Consider the following 18458-nt stretch of genomic DNA (forward strand, 5'->3'; position numbering starts at 1 on the left):
TCACATTGTTTGTAACCTCTGTGTGAATGTATTTGCTCAGTTTCCTCCATTATCAGTATAGTATACTAAGGATCAAGGGACCAAGGTAGAACCTTTCAGAATCTCATCTAGACACCTGGCTTCTTCCTCTTCTGCCCAGTCTTTTTTTTTTAATAAAAGAAAAGTTTTTATTACTTTTCCATCTTCCTACATTGGTGAGCATCACTGTGTCCTCGGAAACATCGTTTCAGAATTCAGATTTATTATTATTTTTTTAATCTCCTGGCCATTTCTACAGACTGTCGTGGGGACAGACATTGCAGAGCTTCTGTTAAGAGATCACAAAACCGTGTGGCTTCCCGGGAAATCTCCCAATGAAGCAAACCTGATTGACTTTTCCAATGAGGCCGTGGAGCAAGCTGAGGAGGAGGAGGCCGGCGAAGCACAGCTCTCGTTTCTCACCGACAGTCTGGTAACCACTACTGATAGTTTTGAGAAGGAGACAGAGAGATTCAGAGAGCTCCTGCTTTATGGCCGGAAGAAGGTGAGCACTTACTTGTCCTTTATAATTCACTCCCGTACTCACCTCCCCCACCACCTGTTGCGGACATTTAACTCCCTTCCCAAGCCTCCTGTTCCCCCCGCCCCCACCATCTCTTTCCCCTAATTACCTGGCCACATACTTCATTGATAAAATTGAAACCATCACGCATGATCTTGCTTAGTACAGTGCCCGGCACGTAATAAGCGCTTAACAAATACCATAATTATGCTTATTATCTCCCTAAAGTCTCCCCTGCTTCTCTCCAGTCATCCCTTCTCAACCCTCTTCAACTCTCTCCCTCTGTGTTGCATATGTACTTGGATCTGAACTCTTCAAGCACTTGATATTCACCCCATCCACAGCCCCATAGGACTTGTGTGTCTTACGTAACTTATGTATATATCCTTAATGGGTTTATTTATATTGAGGTCCATCTCCCCATCTAGACTCTAAGCTCCTCGTTGGCAGAGACCGTGTTTGCCAGTTCCTCTGTACTACAATAATAAATAATAATTATGGTACTTGTTAAGCACTTACTAAGCACTATTCTAAGCACTGGGGTAGATACAAATTAATCAGGTTGGACACAGTCCCTGGGTCCCACATAGGGCTCACATGCTTATTCCCTATAATTTTTAGCTGATATTTTGTGCGGTGGGTTTTTATATCCTAATCAAGGCCAGTTGCATTTGTTTTTCCTTAAATCAACAGGATGCGTTGGAATCTGCTATGAAGCATGGCTTATGGGGTCATGCTCTATTACTCGCCAGTAAAATGGACAACCGAACACACGCAAGAGTGATGACCAGGTAATGGGTTTTACTTGAACGCTTAGTTTATTCGTCCAGTGTGATTCAGTTCATTCCTTAGTTCAGATGTATGGAAGCATCTGGTAGTTCCGCTGAGATAAGCTTGAAGGAATTCCTCTTTAGCTGTGCTCCCATTTAGGCTTTGTCAGTGCAAAAAACCCCATCATTTTACAGGAGTGACTTGTAGCTTTCCAACAGTGCTTGCAGGAAAAAAAAACCCAACTCTATGAATTCCATAGTCTGTAGACTCTCTGCCTTTTTAAATTTTCAGTATGCATGAATTTGCTCTGTTTCAATGAAGTGAGGGATGGCTCAGACCAAAACAATTTGCCTTGAAACTGTGTTTGTCTTGATGTACATGCAGGTTTGCCAACAGCCTCCCAATTAATGATCCACTGCAAACTGTTTACCAACTCATGTCTGGAAGAATGCCAGCTGCATCCACAGTGAGTATTGTTTCTGCGGAGGCCTCCGCGGTGCAGACACTTCACGTGTCTTACCGGGAGCCAGGCTTCTGCTTCATTGGACGGTATAATTCCCACCTGAATTATTCACCCTTCACAGAATTATTCACCCTTCATAGAATTCCCCTTCCCCACTCCTCCGGTTTGTGAGATCCATAGTAGGAGCAGTGATAGTATTAAGTGCTTAGGTTGTGCAGAGCACTGTTCTGAGCACTGGGAAATAAAATATGGGTGGGAATTGAATGAGACACAGTTCCTGCCCCTTGGTGGGGGGCTCATCCTTGTGGGCAGGGTTTGTCTCCATAGTCTTTTATATTGTACCCTCCAAAGCGCTAAGTGGAATGTTCTGCACCAAGTAAGAGCCCAATAAATATTCCGTCTTCTCATTTTAGTGCTGTGGAGATGAGAAATGGGGAGACTGGAGACCTCACCTTGCTATGGTTTTATCCAACCTGAACAATAATATGGATGTGGAGTCACGGACAATTGCCACTATGGGGGATACTCTTGGTGAGTGAAGATGTTGAGCTTAGCATTGCGGCAGCTAAGCGAAGAAACAAAGACATTTTAAGGACAGCCAGTGGATCCGAAATATAGAGCAGATTCAATTATTTTTTCCGGTGGTTCCTCCCCCCCAACCCCCCCACCTTTCTGTATTTGAATGTTTTCGAGTCTTTAGAAATTCCTAGTCGCATCCTGACTGAGCTTCTGTCTGATTTTTCAGCTTCAAAAGGCCTCCTGGATGCTGCACATTTTTGCTACTTGATGGCCCAGGTTGGATTTGGAGTCTATACAAAGAAAACAACAAAACTCGTCCTAATTGGATCAAATCACAGGTGTCACAGCTTTCTATCTATTTTCTCCAATCAAAAAGAATTGCCCTTTAGTGGCTAAAATTAAAGGGACCTTCGCTTTTCATTTTTTCATTTGATTTTGATTGCCAGTGTTCTCTGACACTAATATCCGTAATTAGATTGTAGTGATCCCCTGGGCTGAAAAAAGGGAGAATTGTTGTTTTCACAACTCAACCTACAATTCAGACTGACCGGTGACTACCTTTAAGGGGAATTGTTACTACCGATTTGAGTACCTATCTTTTTTTCAATAAATGGAATTGTCTTTTTCTCTATAGTTGGCCGTTTCTAAAATTTGCTTCCAATGAAGCCATTCACAGAACGGAAGCTTATGAATACGCACAGTCATTGGGAAGTCAGCCCTGCTTCTTACCAAACTTTCAGGTGAGAATTTGTCCCATGTATCCTGTTTAAAAAGTTTTTCAGAGGCTCTTGGGTGTCTTATGTAAGCCTCTCTTGAACGTGATTTGCTTAAAGCCTTGGAGCACTATTTCTCTTAAATTCTAATTAAGGAGGCTTTTGCCTCCTTATTTCTGGAATTAAATGAGTTGTAATTTTTGTCATTCACTTCAAAACCCAGTTGAATCCCCCCACCCCCTATGTATATGTGGCAATTCATTTTTATTTTTAAATTTTTTTTTTAGAGTTTTGGGTATCTTGTAGTTCCCAGATGTTGAATATAAACAGAATTGTAAGCGACACCATCGTTTCCAAGTATCCTGATGAGCTTGGAGATTGTCCCAGGTAGAATGATTACTTGGGAAAGCTGGGACTTGGGGAAGCTGGACTACTGAGAATATGTCTGGATGGGGCTCTCTAATAATAATGGTGGCTCTCTAATAATAATGGTGTATGTTAAGCGCTTACTATGTGTTCAGCACTGTTCTGAGCGCAAGAATTAGCTACAAGTAGTCATGTTAGAAGCAGCAGTAGCGTGGTTCAGTGGAAAGAGCTCGGGCCTGGGAGTCCGAGGTCATGAGTTTGAATCCCGCTCTGCCACTTGTCAGCTTTGTGACTGTGGGCAAGTCACTTAACTTCTCTGTGCCTCAGTTACCTCATCTGCAAAATGGGGATGTAGACTGTGAGCCTCACGTGGGACAACCTGATTACCCTGTATCTACCCCAGCGCGTAGACAGTGCCCTAGACAGACTGTCTACGCGTAGACAGTGCGCGTAGACAGAGCAGCAGCATCAGGAAGAGGTAAGTGAAAGTCCATCTGGTGTCATGTCCACTGTCGGCTGCCCGGTTTTTCCCACCCCGCCTGGGGCAGCTATTGGCAGCAGGGCCTTCTGCAACCTGGCCATCTCCCTTACTTTCTCTCGCGGTTCCTGCCGTTCCATCCTGAGGCCTCTCTCTTGGCAAATTGGTGATTCTCCAGATGTGGGCATCTCAGTGAAGGTGTGGCTCTCTGCCTCCCTCTCATGTGCTTCTCTTTCTTGCTGCTGTAATTTTGAATGGCGAAATCTACGCCACAAGTTCTCGACTTAGTACAGAAGTTGCGTGGGGAAAATGTTCTTTATTGGAATATTTGGAAATCCCAAACTCCGGGCAAGTGAGCCTTGCGTGGTATTGGCTGAGTATCAGATTCTCATCATATGATATTTCCCTCCCAGAAACCATAGCCTCAAGAAGAAGGAAAACGATTGCACTGCCGGTGAATGTTTAGTATTTCCATAGTAATGGCTCGCCTAACCATAAGTTGTCTTTCAGATGCGACATGGCCGTTAACGAAGAAAGGCAAAGACAGAGTAACAGCACATTAGATCTGCCGCGTAACCATACTGTCTTGATTTTTAGGTGTTCAAGTTCATTTACGCTTGTCGACTGGCCGAAGCGGGTCTCGCTGCGCAAGCCTTTCATTACTGCGAAGTCATTTCCAAAACCATTCTTCAGCAGCCACACCAGTATTCACCAGTGCTCATCAGTCAACTTATTCAGGTACTGTCTGTTGGTGCTTTTTCTGGTGGCTGCAGGAAGGTTAGAACGTTCAGGCTAAAAGATGAAGTGTTGAGTATATTTACTGAAATTGTTCTCCGGGGCAAGTTAGATAAGTACTTGAAAACAGGAGTACCTAGCATAAAGTTTCTCCCAGCAGTCTTCTGTTGGCTGAACTAGTGTGTTACTGGGAGACTTTTTAAGCGACTCACTCCCCCCGTCGGTGTCTGTCTACTTGTTGTTGGGTTCAGTTGAAAGTGAGTGGCCTTGTGGTGTGCCTGTTTGAGGGAAATGGTTGGTAACAAGGAGAGATGTGATGGCACATGAGTGAGAGGAAGGATTCTTGTATCGAAATACACTTGATTTGCTTAACAGTTCCCACAGTCCACGTGACATAATTGTGGAATACTGCATCATGAAAAGTTTCTCGTGGCGTCAAAGACACCGAAAAATGGTGCACTTCTCAAGTTTAAGTAAAGGCCATGTGTGGATTGTGTCCTTAATGAATAGGCCCATATGGTAGGGGAGTTCAGTAAGCCCTCGAGGCTAATTTTATTGACATGTTACTCTTGACTTTAACATCGTAAAGGTTGGTAATCAATTACAGTGATTTTTGACAAGAAAACAACTGGCTGACAAAATTGCCTGTAGTAATCAGTGGCCACTGTTGTTTTTTGCCCCCTTCTAGATAGCCTCCCAGTTACGACTCTTCGATCCTCAGATAAAAGAGAAGCCAGAACAGGAGTCCTTTATTGAACCTGCTTGGTTAGTTCAGCTTCAGCATTTGCAAGGACAAATAAAGGTATGAAATTTTGTTTTCCAGGGCAGTCCAACCTTTTTTGTTAGTAACTTGAACTGGCTTTTGAAATACTAAAATACTCTTTTGAAGCTTTCTTTCATACTGGAAATCCTAGGTGTGAAGACTGTTATAGAAATGTCAAGTAGTAATGAGCTAAAAATATACTGATGCACTAATGACACATACTTTACATACTTTAGGAAGATAAATTTGATAATTAGAGTTCTAGACTTGGTTAATTCAGGTTGTCAGTTTAATGTGAGGTGTTTTTTTCTAGCTTTTAAAACCCATGCCATGCATCTCTTTTTCATGTCTATAATTTTAAATTGGATTTAGGTTCTGTTAAAGTGCTCTGCTTCTTTAAAATTGCCCGAACACTGTATTTTCTAGGAAGGTGATATAATTTGGAATCCAGACAGAGGAACCCCTCAGCAGTATCCAAGCACCCCGAGCTCTGAATTAGAGCATTATGATGGCCCAGGACTTGCCCAAGATATGGATGCAGGGGCAGGCAACCCGTTACTGGCATCCCTGTTGCCTAACTTGGAGCCACCTAATCAGAATGTGCGGCTCATGCCATCAGGTGAGTGCTTCATAATTAAGCAAGGGAGGGAAAGTAAAAGTTTCTCTCCCCCCTGCTCAAAGAAATATTTAAAAATAAAAATTGGGGAGCCATAGGTGTACATAGGAATAGCCAAGGAAAAGCAAGCCATCAGAGCCTCAACTCTGGAGTCTGTTGGGAGAGAGTTAAGCGATTATATGGTTAAAATTAGACCCACTGTTGTTTTCAGTATGAGAGAAGGCAGGCTGTAGTTTTACTATCTATGGACTTAACTGTAGCTTCAGTTAAGAACTATTATACCTGACAGACCGTTTTTTTTTGGGGTATAAAAAGTGGTTTAGTTTGAAGTGCTCAGATTTGCTCAAATATCAGTTGTTCTGTGGATGAACTGTGGAACGGAACTGTTCATGCAGCTTTCTTCTCTTACCCGGCAGCTCCTCAGACGATACTGGATGGTTCAGCTGGCGTGGCACCTCCTTTGCAGCAAGAAAACTCGAGCAGCGTGCCATTCTACCCAGGGCCTCCCTCTATGAGGCCAGTCCCTGGCTACAGTCCACCTGGCTCTGTTCCAGGGTTTTCGGATCAGTACGGCGGTGAGCCTGGAGCTGTGTACCTAGGACCTGATGGGCTACCAGGTGGGCAGTCTAGCCACGCAGCTGAACAGTTGCCAGAGGAATCCAGGAGCCAGGACCCAGGTTGGCCTCCTGCAGTCACTTCCTGCCATTCTTTGGAGGGGAAAACATGAGGTCTGGCTTGAGTTCTGGTTTGGGGTTTTGTTTTTTGTTTGTTTGCTTTGGTTTTGGGGGTTTGCTTTTTTTTTAAGAGAAGGGTGAGATGGAATCAGTAGTATTTAATGAGCGCATAACTGTGTACAGAACACTGTACTAGGTGTTTGGGAGAGTATAGCAGAGTAAGTAGACACGATCCCTGCCCTCAAGGAGCTTCGAGTCTACAGGGGAGGTGCTGACTCTAAGGGAAATTATAGGCTGGGGAGGCAACCCACTATAAGTATATGTACACAAGGGCTGAGTGGGAGGCCTTTTTAAATTTTTTATGATATTTAAGTGCTTCTGATGTGGTAGACACTACTAACTTTTGGGATAAATACAAGCTAATCAGGTTGGACATAGTCCATGTCCCACATGGGGCTCACAGTCTTCATCCCCTTTTTACACATGGGGTGAGTGAGGCACAGAGAAGTTAAGTGACTTGCCCAAGGTCAAACAGCTAACAAGTAGTGGAGCCAGGATTAGAACCCAGACCCTTCCAATTCCCAGAACCACTCTCTATCCACTAGGCCACACTGCTTCTCTATTGGAGCCCTATTAGATTATTTCAGATTACCCCATGCGTTCACAATTGGATATTATCAATCGAGGCAGGGATTACTAAATTAAAAATCTCGGTATAGCTGGATAATTGGCACTGGTCTTTCTGACTCCTCTCCCCCGAATTCCAAGGTCTTTGGATTGAATTCCTGGTGTAACATCCCAATGAGTTGGGTTTGCTAGACTCCAGATTGAACTTAATTCCTATCAGCAGTTCTGGCACTTCCTGTCATTGCCGTGCCTTTTTTTTTTTAAACACTTGGACAAATCAAAGATTCAAATGTGACTGAAAGTATTTTCAATTTGTTTTTCTAAAGAATTAAGGAAATGACCCACCTTGAGTGGTCAGGGTTGAAATTGGGCCTTGAAAATGACAGATGTTATGCAGTAGTAATAGTCATAAAAGTAATGTTATCTGTTAAGTGTTTACAGGGTGCAGAGCACTGTGCTGTGTGCTGGGAAAAAAATGCACACATCAAAGTTAGACTTGGTCCCTGGTCCTTCAGGGAAGGGCCCACAGTATTAAAGCATTAGGTTTATGAATGTTACGTAGCATTAGCGTTAAATAGATTTATCCTTGTACCTACCCTAAGCATGGTTTTTGTTCACCTCTGAGGCATATACTACCTCAACTGAAATCATAACTCTCTTTTCAAAGCAACGAGAAGGATGCCCCAGGAATCCCCTATCAGAAGCACTTTCCCGGATCAGAGAGAAGATGACTTCAGTGGAAAACTGGTACTTTTCATCATTTACTATGAATAGCTGAACTAAAATAGCCAAGTCACCTATACCTGCAACTCTGTAGATTCTGCTAAAGCTCAGTCGCAACAGGCCTCTAGAGTTGTTTAATAACTTGGCAAGAAATAGATGTACCTAACATTTGAAATGGATGTGGTATTACATCAGAGAACTTTAAATGCCAATTTAATGATAATCATGGTATTTGATAAGCACCTACATTGTGCCAGTCAGTGTACTAAGCACTGGGGTAGGTACAGAATAACCGGGTTGGGCACAGTCCCTGTTACATGTGGGGCTCGTAGTCTTAATCCCCATTTTACAGATGAGAAAACTGAGACATAGAGAAGTGAAGTGACTTGCTCAAGGTTGCACAGCAGGCAGGTGGAGGAGCTGGGATTAGTCCTCTGACTCCCAGACCACTGGTTCCCTTTCTGCTGGGTCACACTGCTAGGTAACAATGAGTGTTGTCAGATTGCAATGCTTTTGGAGCAGATTTCTAACCTGCTCTTGATTCAGGTGTAGGAGGAACCATAGCTTTTGTCTGAAAAGGGAATTTCCAAAAAAAAGTCCATCTCAACATCACATCTAAGCCTTCTGAAACAGTAAGACGTGAGAAGCCAGGAGCGTAGCTAAATAAATGGGTGGAAAGAGGGAGATGGTAGGGAATAAGGTCTGGCTAGTGAGGAGCTGCATTAGCCCAGAAATATTTTTTTAAACGATCTGTAAGCTAAGCATATGTTTAAGGCCTTTCAGCTCTCACAGTCTTAGTAGTGATCAATCTGTCACTTTATTGTCATGCAAGTAAGCAAAGGATGCTTGGCCCAATCTGCTGCAGCTTATCGCCTAAGCGCCAGTGTCAGATTAACCAAAGAGATCTCTTGCAGTAGCTCATTAAGCCCATGCTGGCTTTATCTAACCAGGCCCCAGGACGAAGATCGAGAACTACCTCTCAGTCTTCAGTGCACCTGGTATGCTTTTGCACGCTTTCAATGTGTTCATTTCTTTTGAACTAACCACTTAAATGTCATTCCATCACGACACATTCTCAGATGTCTTTACTAAACATCTCCCTTTGGTCTTTCACCGCTCCCTCAAAACTCTGGCTTAAAACGAAGATGGCCAACGTTACCTACTGTTCATTTGTTTTGACACAGGGCCAAGGAAGAAGGCCCCAGAACTCTGAATCATTAGGGCACTCCGCAGGGAAGCAACCTTCTCCTTCAGCATCAGTTCCCGATGGAAAGAGACCTGCCAAGGAGGTCAAAAAAGATATCAAAGAGCCCAAAAAGGTCAGTGAAATGCCCTCAGAGTGGCTTTTAGAACAGCAGATCATCATCAATGGTATTTATTGAACATGTACAGTGTAGAGAGCAGTCCTATTTACTGAGCGGTTACTGTGTGCAGAGCACCGTACTAAGCACTTGGGAGATTACAATATACCAATAAACAGACACATTCCCTGCCCACAATGAGCTTACAGTCGAGAGGGGGAGATGGACATTAATAAATTCACCTATGTTCATAAGTGTTGTGGGGCTGAGAGGGGACATGAATGAAGGGTGCAGATCAGGGTGACGCAGAAGGGAGCGGGAAAAGAGGAAAGGAGGGCTTAGGGAAGATCTCATGTAGGAGATGTGCCTTCAAAAAGGCTTTGAAGGTGGGGAGAGTAATTGTCTTTCAGTTGCAAGGAGGGAGAGCGTTCCAGGCCAGAAGCAGGATGTGGGCGAGAGGTCGGTGGTGGGATAGACAAAATTGAGTCACAGTGAGACCATTACCATTAGAGGAGTGAAGGGTGCTGACTGGGTGTAGTACGAGAATGGCAAGGTGAGGAAGGAGGGAGCAAGGTGATTAGAGGAGTTTTTGTGTGATGAGGAGGTAGATGGACAATCACTGGAGCTTCTTAATGGCGGAAACATGGCCCAAAGGATTTCGAAGAGTGAAGTATGGACTGGAGTGAGGAGAGGCAGGAGCCAGGGAGGTCAGCAAGGAGGCTGATACAATAATCAAGGCGGGATAGGATAAGAGTAATCACTTATCCTGTTAATGTGGTAGCAGTTTGGATGGAGAGGAAAGGGCGGATTTTAGTGATGTCGTGAAGGTGGAACTGATAGGATTTATATGTTGGATGAATATGTGAGTCGAGTGAGAGAGAGGAGTCAAGGATAATGCCAAGGTTGCAGGCTTGTGAGACGGGAAGGATGGTGGTGCCGTCTACAGCGATGGGAAAGTGAGCGGGCAGATAGGACTGAACTAAGCTCTGGGGAGAGTACAATTAAAACCTAATCGATAGACACGTTCCCTGCCCACGATCAGCTTAGAGAGACTAGAGGGGGAAGAAGCATTCTGAATTGATCTGAAATGCAGAAGTTTGTGTGGGTGTTTTAACGGGGCTTGCAGATGAGCAGTGATCTTTAGATGACAGAGTAGGAAAATGATAGGTGAATTATTATTTTTTGAAACTCTTTGAATTCCAGACTGGCACAATCTGTTTTCTGGTCATGACCTTCCCAGGTTCTTAGTGCCTTGGTTTCAGTATCTACAAAATTGAAATATTTCCTGATTGCCAGGAGAGGTTTTAAAATTTTTATGCAAGCACTTTGGAAAAGCTCTCTAAATTTTCATTTGTTTTTATTTTGTTCTTGTTTGTTCAGGGTGGTGAATCTTGGTTCTCTCGCTGGCTTCCAGGGAAAAAAAAGACTGAAGCTTACCTGCCAGATGATAAGAACAAATCAGTAAGTGTCTTGAAGAGCGTGACAGAATGTTAATTTGGCCAATTCCAATTTGCTTCCTACATCGAAGATTTTGGGGATGTTTGGAATTTGCAACAACATAAGTATACCTTGGATCTTGGTACTAAATGATTTCCAGTTAAAATGATTCCTCCGAAGCCTGCTCATCTTCTACATGTCCTACTCGGTGCTGAACAGAAAACAGAGCGAGTGGTGAATTTTCCCTAAAGGCAGGCTTCATTTGCTAAGTTTAAATTCCCTGAATGACCAAAGTGTAACTGATTTCTCCTCAGATTGTTTGGGATGAAAAGAAGCAGCGTTGGGTGAATTTGGATGAACCAGAAGAAATGGTAAGTCATCATTGAGTGGTTTGGTATTCAGGGGCGAAACGACTCGGTTGTGGGTCTGGAATAGCTGGACTGGTTGAACCATCCCGGTCCTACCACCGTTAGTCAAAGTTTTGTGGTTCCTCAAAAAAAAAAAAAAAACCATCAAAAAAACCAAATTTTTTTAAAAAAAGATCTTTCTAGTTCTTTTTGGGGAAAGTTTTGCACTTCTGGAATGGCAAAAATGTAATGTCTCAACTCACTGTTTAGGGTTTTTTTTTTTTTAAATAATGGTACTTGCTAGGCGTTCACTAAGTGCCAGGCTCCGTTCTAAACTCTAGGATAGATACTAAATAATCTCAGGTTTGCCACAGTTCCTGTCCCACATGAGGTTCGCAGACTATGTCGGAGGGAGGAGCACTTAATTCCCATTTTACAGTTGAAATAATTGAGGCGCAAAGCAGTTGTGACTTGCCCAAGGTCACGGAGCAGACAAGTGACAGAGCTGGCTTACTGAGGAGTGTCTTGACTTTGGCTACTAAAAGGCTTTGATCCTTTGAATGTGATTTGTTTGTTGCAGAGCAAGCCACCACCTCCACCTCCAACGTCATTTCCAAAGGTTCCGCAGGCTCTTCCCCCAGGTCCCGCGGGACCTCCCAATGCATCTGTTAACATGTTTTCTAGGAAAGCAGGTAATAAGGCCAATACAAAGAAGACTGGGGTTGGCCTCATCCATTACTGTGTTTAAAACTGGGGAGATAAGAGCGGGGCACAGCGAGTAGGGTAGCATAGAGGACCGAAGAGTGTGCGCTGGGGTGTTCTGGGAGCAGAGAGGGAATAAATCAGAGGGAAAGAGAGCTGATGGAGTGTGCTAGAAAACCAGTGGTCTACTTAATACTTTTTACTTAATGCTATAGGAATGGGTAACCAGTGAAGGCTTTTGAGACGAGAGAAGTATGCAGAGCGATGTTGCAGGGAAAGATAATCTGAGCAGCAGAGTTGAGAATGAATTGCTGGGTGGGGAGACCAGGAACAGGGAGACCAACAAGGAGGCTGATCCAGTACGCAAGCCACGACCAGGAAGGTGGCCATTTGGGTGGAGTGGAAGGGGCAGATCCTGAGAAAGATATGGAGGGGAAAAAACAGCAGGATCTGGCGATATTCTTGATTAGGGTGATTGAAAGAGTTGGAAGAACTAAGTGTAAATCCTGGGTGGTGGGCTTCAGAGAATGGTGGTGATGTCTACTGTGATGGGAGAGGTTGGTGGAGGAGAGGATTTGGAAAGGAAGAAGAGTTCAGTTTGGGACCCTATCGAGCTTGACCTGTCAATGGGACGTGTGGAAAAAGAAATGCAAGACTGCAGAGAAAAGGAGTAGTCAGGACTAGCATAAGCTTCATAGAGGTGGTAGTTGAAGCTGTGAGGATGGATGAATTCCCCGAGGGAATGAGTGTAGATTGAGAAGAGAAGGACCCTAGAACAGGACCCCAAGGGAAAACCCTTCCTCCTCTCTCGCCCCGCTCCAGTCTATTCTTCACTCCGCTGCCCGGCTTATCTTCCTGCAGAAACGCTCTGGGCATGTCACTCCCCTTCTTAAACACCTCCAGTGGTTGCCTGTCCAACCTCCGCTCCAAACAAAAACTCCTCACTCTAGGCTTCGAGGCTCTACATCACCTCGCCCCTTCCTACCTCTCCTCCCTTCTCTCTTTCTACCATCCACCCTGCACGCTCTGCTCCTCCGCCGCCCACCTCCTCACTGTCCCTCGGTCTCGCCTATCCCGCCATCGACCCCTGGGCCACGTCCTCCCGCGGTCCTGGAACGCCCTCCCTCACCTCCGCCAAACTGATTCTCTTCCCCTCTTCAAAACCCTACTTAAAACTCACCTCTTCCAAGAGGCCTTCCCAGACTGAGCTCCCCTTCTCCCTCTACTCCCTCTACCGCCCCCCCCTTCACCTCTCTGCAGCTTAACCCTCTTTTCCCCCCATTTCCCTCTGCTCCTCCCCCTCTCCCCATCCCCTCAGCACTGTACTTGTCTGCTCAACTGTATATATTTTCATTACCCTATTTATTTTGTTAATGAAATGTACATCGCCTCAATTCTATTTAGTTGCCATTGTTTTTACGAGATGTTCTTCCCCTTGACTCTATTTATCGCCATTGTTCTTGTCTGTCCGTCTCCCCCGATTAGACTGTAAGCCCGTCAGATGGCAGGGACTGTCTCTATCTGTTGCCAACTTGTTCATTCCAAGCGCTTAGTACAGTGCTCTGCACATAGTAAGCGCTCAATAAATACTATTGAATGAATGAATGAAAGGTGAAGGAAGAGCCACCGAAAGATTCTAAGAAGGAGCAGCTGGAAAGGTTGGGGGAGATCCAGGTTAGAAAAGCAGGTTCATTAGCATTTCCAGGAGAAGGAAGTTTCAAAGGCAGACTTGAGGTTGAGGAAGGATAGAATAGAGTAGCATCTGTTAGACCTGTCAGGGTCACTGGTGACCTTGAAGAGCATGGGCTCAGTGTATTTCTGTGTCATACTCTCCCGAGCGGTTAGTTCGGTGCTCTGCACACAGTGCTCAATAATATGATGGATTGATCGAAGGGGATAGAAAGAAGATTGTCAAGCGTCGAGAAGGGAGTTGTAGGAGAGGGAGTGGAGACGTAACCTGTTCCAGGAATTGGAATGGGAGATAGAGTGGGGTCCAGAGAAGGTTTCCGTTTAAGGCCAGGGAGGCGTGAGCACGTTTGAAAGCCGAGGGGATGAAGCCACCAAGAGTGAGTGCCAGTGTTTTTAGAAGGCAGGAGGGGAATCCCTTAAGAGGCCTAGATGAAGGGGAGAGATGTCGGAAGGAAACAAGGAGAACTGTGGAGCGATGGCCGGGAAGGAGGAGAGCGTGAATGTTGGGGAAGGAGAGTTAGAGAGGTAAGGGGAAGACTTTGTGGAGTCCTTGCTTGATAGTTTTGATTTTGTCAAACAAATAATTGGCCAGGACATCGAGGGCAAGAGTGGGGAGAGGTGGGGCATTCAGGTCTTCAAGAGGAACTTAGGGAGGCTGGAATAATGGATAACCTGTGCGTTCATCGGGTCCTGCTCTTTCTTCACAGCAGGAAGCCGAGCTCGCTACGTCGACGTCTTAAACCCAAGTGGAACCAAACCAAGTGCGCCCGTCCCTGCTCCTTCCGATCTGTTTGCCCCACTGGCACCGCTTCCTATTCCTTCAAACCTGTTTGTGCCCAATCCAGGTATACAAAACAAAAACGGAGGACTACTTAGTATTCCACCGGCCCTTAAACCATTTCACTTCCGCACACTCGATCCATTTCGAGATTGTTGTCTTGTTCACAATTCCAGAAGAACAGCCGCCCGTGGAAAGCGGTAGCCTGGAAGGGCAGACCTCACCGGTTCTCCAAACCAACCCAGAAGCCGCAGCAGGAGCACAGGTACGACAAGTCGCGATAAATACAGTGAGCGTTTCCTCCCTCTCCTCCCCTCTCCACCCCTCCAAAATAAAAAAGTCAAATAGATTCTAAAGTGGAGAAATTAACAGGTGTTTGAAAAAGTTTCTGCCTGACCTAAAGCTATTCGTTAGCATAAAAAATGAGTGGATGCCAGGATCGTGAACTCCAGTAAACAGGATTTTAGGGTTGCGTTTAGTGATCTCATTTGCAGCTGAACCTGGACAAGAAAGATAATGGGTCTGTGTGTTTATTGCTTAATTATGGAGACATAACCTTTCCTTTTGAAATATCCAAGGCCCAGGGTATACGGATTTTGTACGGCAGAGACAGAAGCAGTCGTTGAACACTGAGTTCAGTGTTTGGCAGAAATCGCTCAGTCTTCTTGGGGCATCAGAAAGCATTCCTAAACCCGTTCTGAGTAAATTCATTTTATAGACCCAGGAGCAGCATCTCCTTATCCATGTGCTTTTGGTAACGAGGACTTTTTGAAACTTCGCCCCCGAGCAGCGACTCCATTCTCCTCTTCTCTTTTTTGGCAGTTGGTGAATTCCGCAGCATCACCACCTGGTTGCGAACTCCCTGCTTCCAATCTGGATGGATCCCAGTCGGGAGAGGTATGATTTCTTTGAAAAATAGCACTCAAGCAACTTTATTCAGACCATCCAATGTTCATGAACCACACGTCTCTGGTGATTTTTAACCTTTGTCTTCATAGAGGGACACATTACAAGTTCACCTATCTCTTTCAAAAATCACTGTGTAAATCAAAGTGTAAATGAGTGGGTAGAAAACTAAGGTTTGGAATTTTCAAGGAATTTTTTTTTTAAAAGACAGATCGTATTGCTCCTAAGAGCACCTAATTCAGCTTTAACCTTTCCACACAAAATGCTTTAGAGTTTCTGTTTCAGTTTTTCATCTCCTCCATACTGTTTAATGCTCATTTAATCTCTGGAATGAGTGTAGTAGCTATCTCAAGGGAAGAAAACCCACTAGGCTAAATGCTGAGCAGAATTCCCCCCTTCCCCCAACACTAACTGTCCACAGCTCTGATTTGTCCTTACTAAACAAAAACTAGTTACTTAAATGAATTTTACACTAATTTTTCATTTGAATTTGGTTAATTCTAATTGCAGCCTAAAACTTTTCGAAAACAAAACTGACAGCTTGGGGCAGTGACATGCATGATGATTTTTTTTTTATTTGTGTGTGTTTTGTGTGTGTTCTTGCTGTTTTGTAGCTTTCGCGCTGTAGTTCAATGAGTTCATTATCACGTGAAGTAAGCCAGCATTTTAATCAGGTACATGTGGCTGGCAGTTTTCACTTAACGTCATTTTTTGTCTTTGTTGGTTTTTTTCCCTTTTTTGGGGGAACAGGGGGCAGGGGTTTGCACTTACTAATGTCCTTTTGTTGCACCATCTTTTGACTCGATTAACATCAAAATGAGTAAGGATGCAGTGTTCCTTTGCCTAAGTGGTCTCCAAGATTTTCAGGCATTTTTCCTGATGTAATGCAAAGAAGAGAAGGCACATCCTTCAGAGTGCCCGAATAGCAACATTTTATCTCTGACAGTCATCCATTTGATTTACAAGTGTGGTCCCTTTGGATTTCAGTTCTCTGATGTGGGAGATGGGGCATGGAAGCAAAGGTGATCTGATCGGCGATAAAAATACCGTTCTGAGTGGATTTTTAAGCATCGGGAGGGGCAGCGATGAGAAATGCCCAGTTACCCACCCTTGGAGGAATTGAAGGAATACTCCATCGCTTATGTGCTCCATATTTTCAGTGCACTGGGATCACTAGGAAGGGTTAATGTAATATTTCAACATTGGTGCTGAACCAAGTTTTAGCAGCTGCTCCCATCGGTTGCAGCCTAAGGTCTACTAACAGCTGAAACGGAGACTGATTTTCTACTGTTGCACTGGTGCTGTGCTACCTTTCTTTTATGCATGCTTTGGCCTTTCAAGTTGTTTGTGTTTGATGCATGCGGCGTTGTGTTTTGACCCTCCTTTACAGTCTAACTAAACACTCCCCGGGTTGCAAAGAAGCGCCTTCAACCTGTTCCGTTCGGTGTGTATTATGATTTGCTTCTCTGCAAGACACTCTCAGAAGTAGTTATATGTCTGTGGAAATGACAGCTCTATTGCTACCCTGAGGAGTAAACCGGGGGCGGGGGAGGGAGTAATGTTTAGTAATAAGGAATTAATGGAATGGGTTTTCTTTGCTTCCCAGCCTGCCTGCAGTTTGCCCCTCTCGGGAGGACCTCCGGCAGGAACCGTTCCTTTCTACAACCCGTCTCAGTTTGCACAAGTAGGTGACGTGCCCTTTCCTCCGTCGGTACTGCTAACGACGCCTCGATCGGATCGTTTGCCCTTTCCTGAAAGCAGGCGGCCCTATCTCTTTGGCTTGCTCCGTCCTCCTTCCTGACGTTCTGTCCCCCATCCCGATGCCACCAGTCTCTTGCCACTGGCAGATTGAGTTTGGCTGACGTGACTGCCTCTCCCTGCTCCCTATGCTCTTCTGTCATGGGGAGATGACCTCGTAGTGTAACTGTCTTGGTGCGAAATCGAAAACTGACCTTTTTAACTGTCTCAGGCTTCCTGATGCGTGCAGATTCGCTCAGTGGATTGCACCAGTGACTTCATCATAGATGAAGGGGCTCTGTACAAGTGGAAGATGGATGAGATAAGACGCTGTTCTCGGCCCCTTGAAGGCTCAGAGCCTGAGTGGTAGTGTTGAGCGGGCCGTGGGGGACTCTGAAGGAGACGTGAAACCGAAGGGACGAGGCAAGGACTGGTAGAAACCGAAGAGCAGTCAGACATCGGGGCTAGACGAGCAGAGGCAGGGGCTCCCTAAAGCTCGGTCCGACGGTCCCAGGAGCGGTCGGCCGCAGCCACCGCTCTGCCGACCTTCTCAAAACTGAGAAGGCCACAGGCCGGCTGCCCGGATTTCAGTTCTTCCCGGACTGGAGCAGGGGCCGAATGGTAGCCCCAGAGATTCGAATGTCAGAGGCAGCTTCTCTCCCACTTGGTAAGACCCCTCCCACCCCGGGCCCGTCTGGTGCTCGGGCACTGGTGTGCCAAGTAAAAATTTGAGGGGGTCGCCTTGGCCAATTGGATCTTACAGAACCGACTCTCTACCTACATTTAGCTATTTCAAAGGAAATCCATCTAAGAAATATCTTCACCGATGCCAGAGCTTCCCCCTCTTTTTGGAAGAACTGATTGCAGAACACTCAGTTCTTCCGTAGTGTGTGTGTTGGCTAGAATGCCGGCGAGCAGCAGTGTGGCTTAGAGGATAGAGCGTGGGCCTGGGACTCGGGAGGATCTGGGTTCCAATCCCGGCTCCGCCATTTGTCCGCAGTGTGCAGGTCACTTCACTTCTCTGCCTTAGTTACCTCGTGTAAAATGGGGGTGAAGACTGGTGAGCCCCAATTGGGACAGGGACTGTGTCCAACCTGATTAGCTTGTGTCTACCCCAGCACTTAGTGGAGTGTTTGGTACATAGTATAAACTTAACAAATACCTTTGGGGGGATTGAGGGGAAGAGAATCACAGGACAGGGAACCAGAAGATCCAGGTTCTAAACCCGGTTTGGCCACTTGCTTGCTATATAAACTGGAGTAATACCCTTGACATCTCTGAGCCTCAGATTCCTCATTTGTAAAGTAGGGATAAAAAAGGCTGTGAGCCCCGAATGGGACAGGGATTGTGTCAGCTCTGATTTGTTCCTACCCCAGTGCTTTGCCCATAATAAAAATTTAGTAAATACTGGTACTTAAGCCCTTGCATTTGGGATAACTAATTGGGTTTTTTTGTAATTTTAATTTTTTTGGCACCTTTTTTCACCCTTGATTTTTGGCGTTGCTTCATTCCGACAAGCACCTCGATGATAGTGTCACCCAGTAGTTGGTGTTCTACGCCGTTATCCTCAGG

At 45.2% G+C, this 18458-nt stretch overlaps 1 protein-coding gene across 7 annotated transcripts in view; it reads left to right on the forward strand.

The window, feature by feature from the left end:
• SEC16A (SEC16 homolog A, endoplasmic reticulum export factor) overlaps positions 1–18458 on the forward strand; it is a 45033-nt gene that overhangs the window by 24643 nt on the left and 1932 nt on the right. For 3 of the 7 annotated variants that reach the window (XM_029061941.2, XM_029061943.2, XM_029061944.2), the window contains 21 exons: positions 278–523; positions 1235–1332; positions 1697–1778; positions 2189–2306; positions 2521–2632; positions 2929–3034; positions 4449–4589; positions 5275–5388; positions 5776–5968; positions 6382–6642; positions 7934–8013; positions 8940–8987; positions 9174–9308; positions 10671–10751; positions 11042–11098; positions 11655–11766; positions 14173–14310; positions 14420–14508; positions 15066–15140; positions 15764–15823; positions 16756–16833. In XM_029061941.2, the coding sequence (XP_028917774.1) occupies positions 278–523; positions 1235–1332; positions 1697–1778; positions 2189–2306; positions 2521–2632; positions 2929–3034; positions 4449–4589; positions 5275–5388; positions 5776–5968; positions 6382–6642; positions 7934–8013; positions 8940–8987; positions 9174–9308; positions 10671–10751; positions 11042–11098; positions 11655–11766; positions 14173–14310; positions 14420–14508; positions 15066–15140; positions 15764–15823; positions 16756–16833 (2424 nt within the window). The remainder of the gene's footprint in view (positions 1–277; positions 524–1234; positions 1333–1696; positions 1779–2188; positions 2307–2520; positions 2633–2928; positions 3035–4448; positions 4590–5274; positions 5389–5775; positions 5969–6381; positions 6643–7933; positions 8014–8939; positions 8988–9173; positions 9309–10670; positions 10752–11041; positions 11099–11654; positions 11767–14172; positions 14311–14419; positions 14509–15065; positions 15141–15763; positions 15824–16755; positions 16834–18458) is intronic. The other 4 variants (XM_039911787.1, XM_007656157.4, XM_029061942.2 and 1 more) reach the window with 4 other exon arrangements.

Source organism: Ornithorhynchus anatinus, chromosome 4, assembly GCF_004115215.2.
Source record: "Ornithorhynchus anatinus isolate Pmale09 chromosome 4, mOrnAna1.pri.v4, whole genome shotgun sequence".
NCBI lineage: Eukaryota > Metazoa > Chordata > Mammalia > Monotremata > Ornithorhynchidae > Ornithorhynchus > Ornithorhynchus anatinus.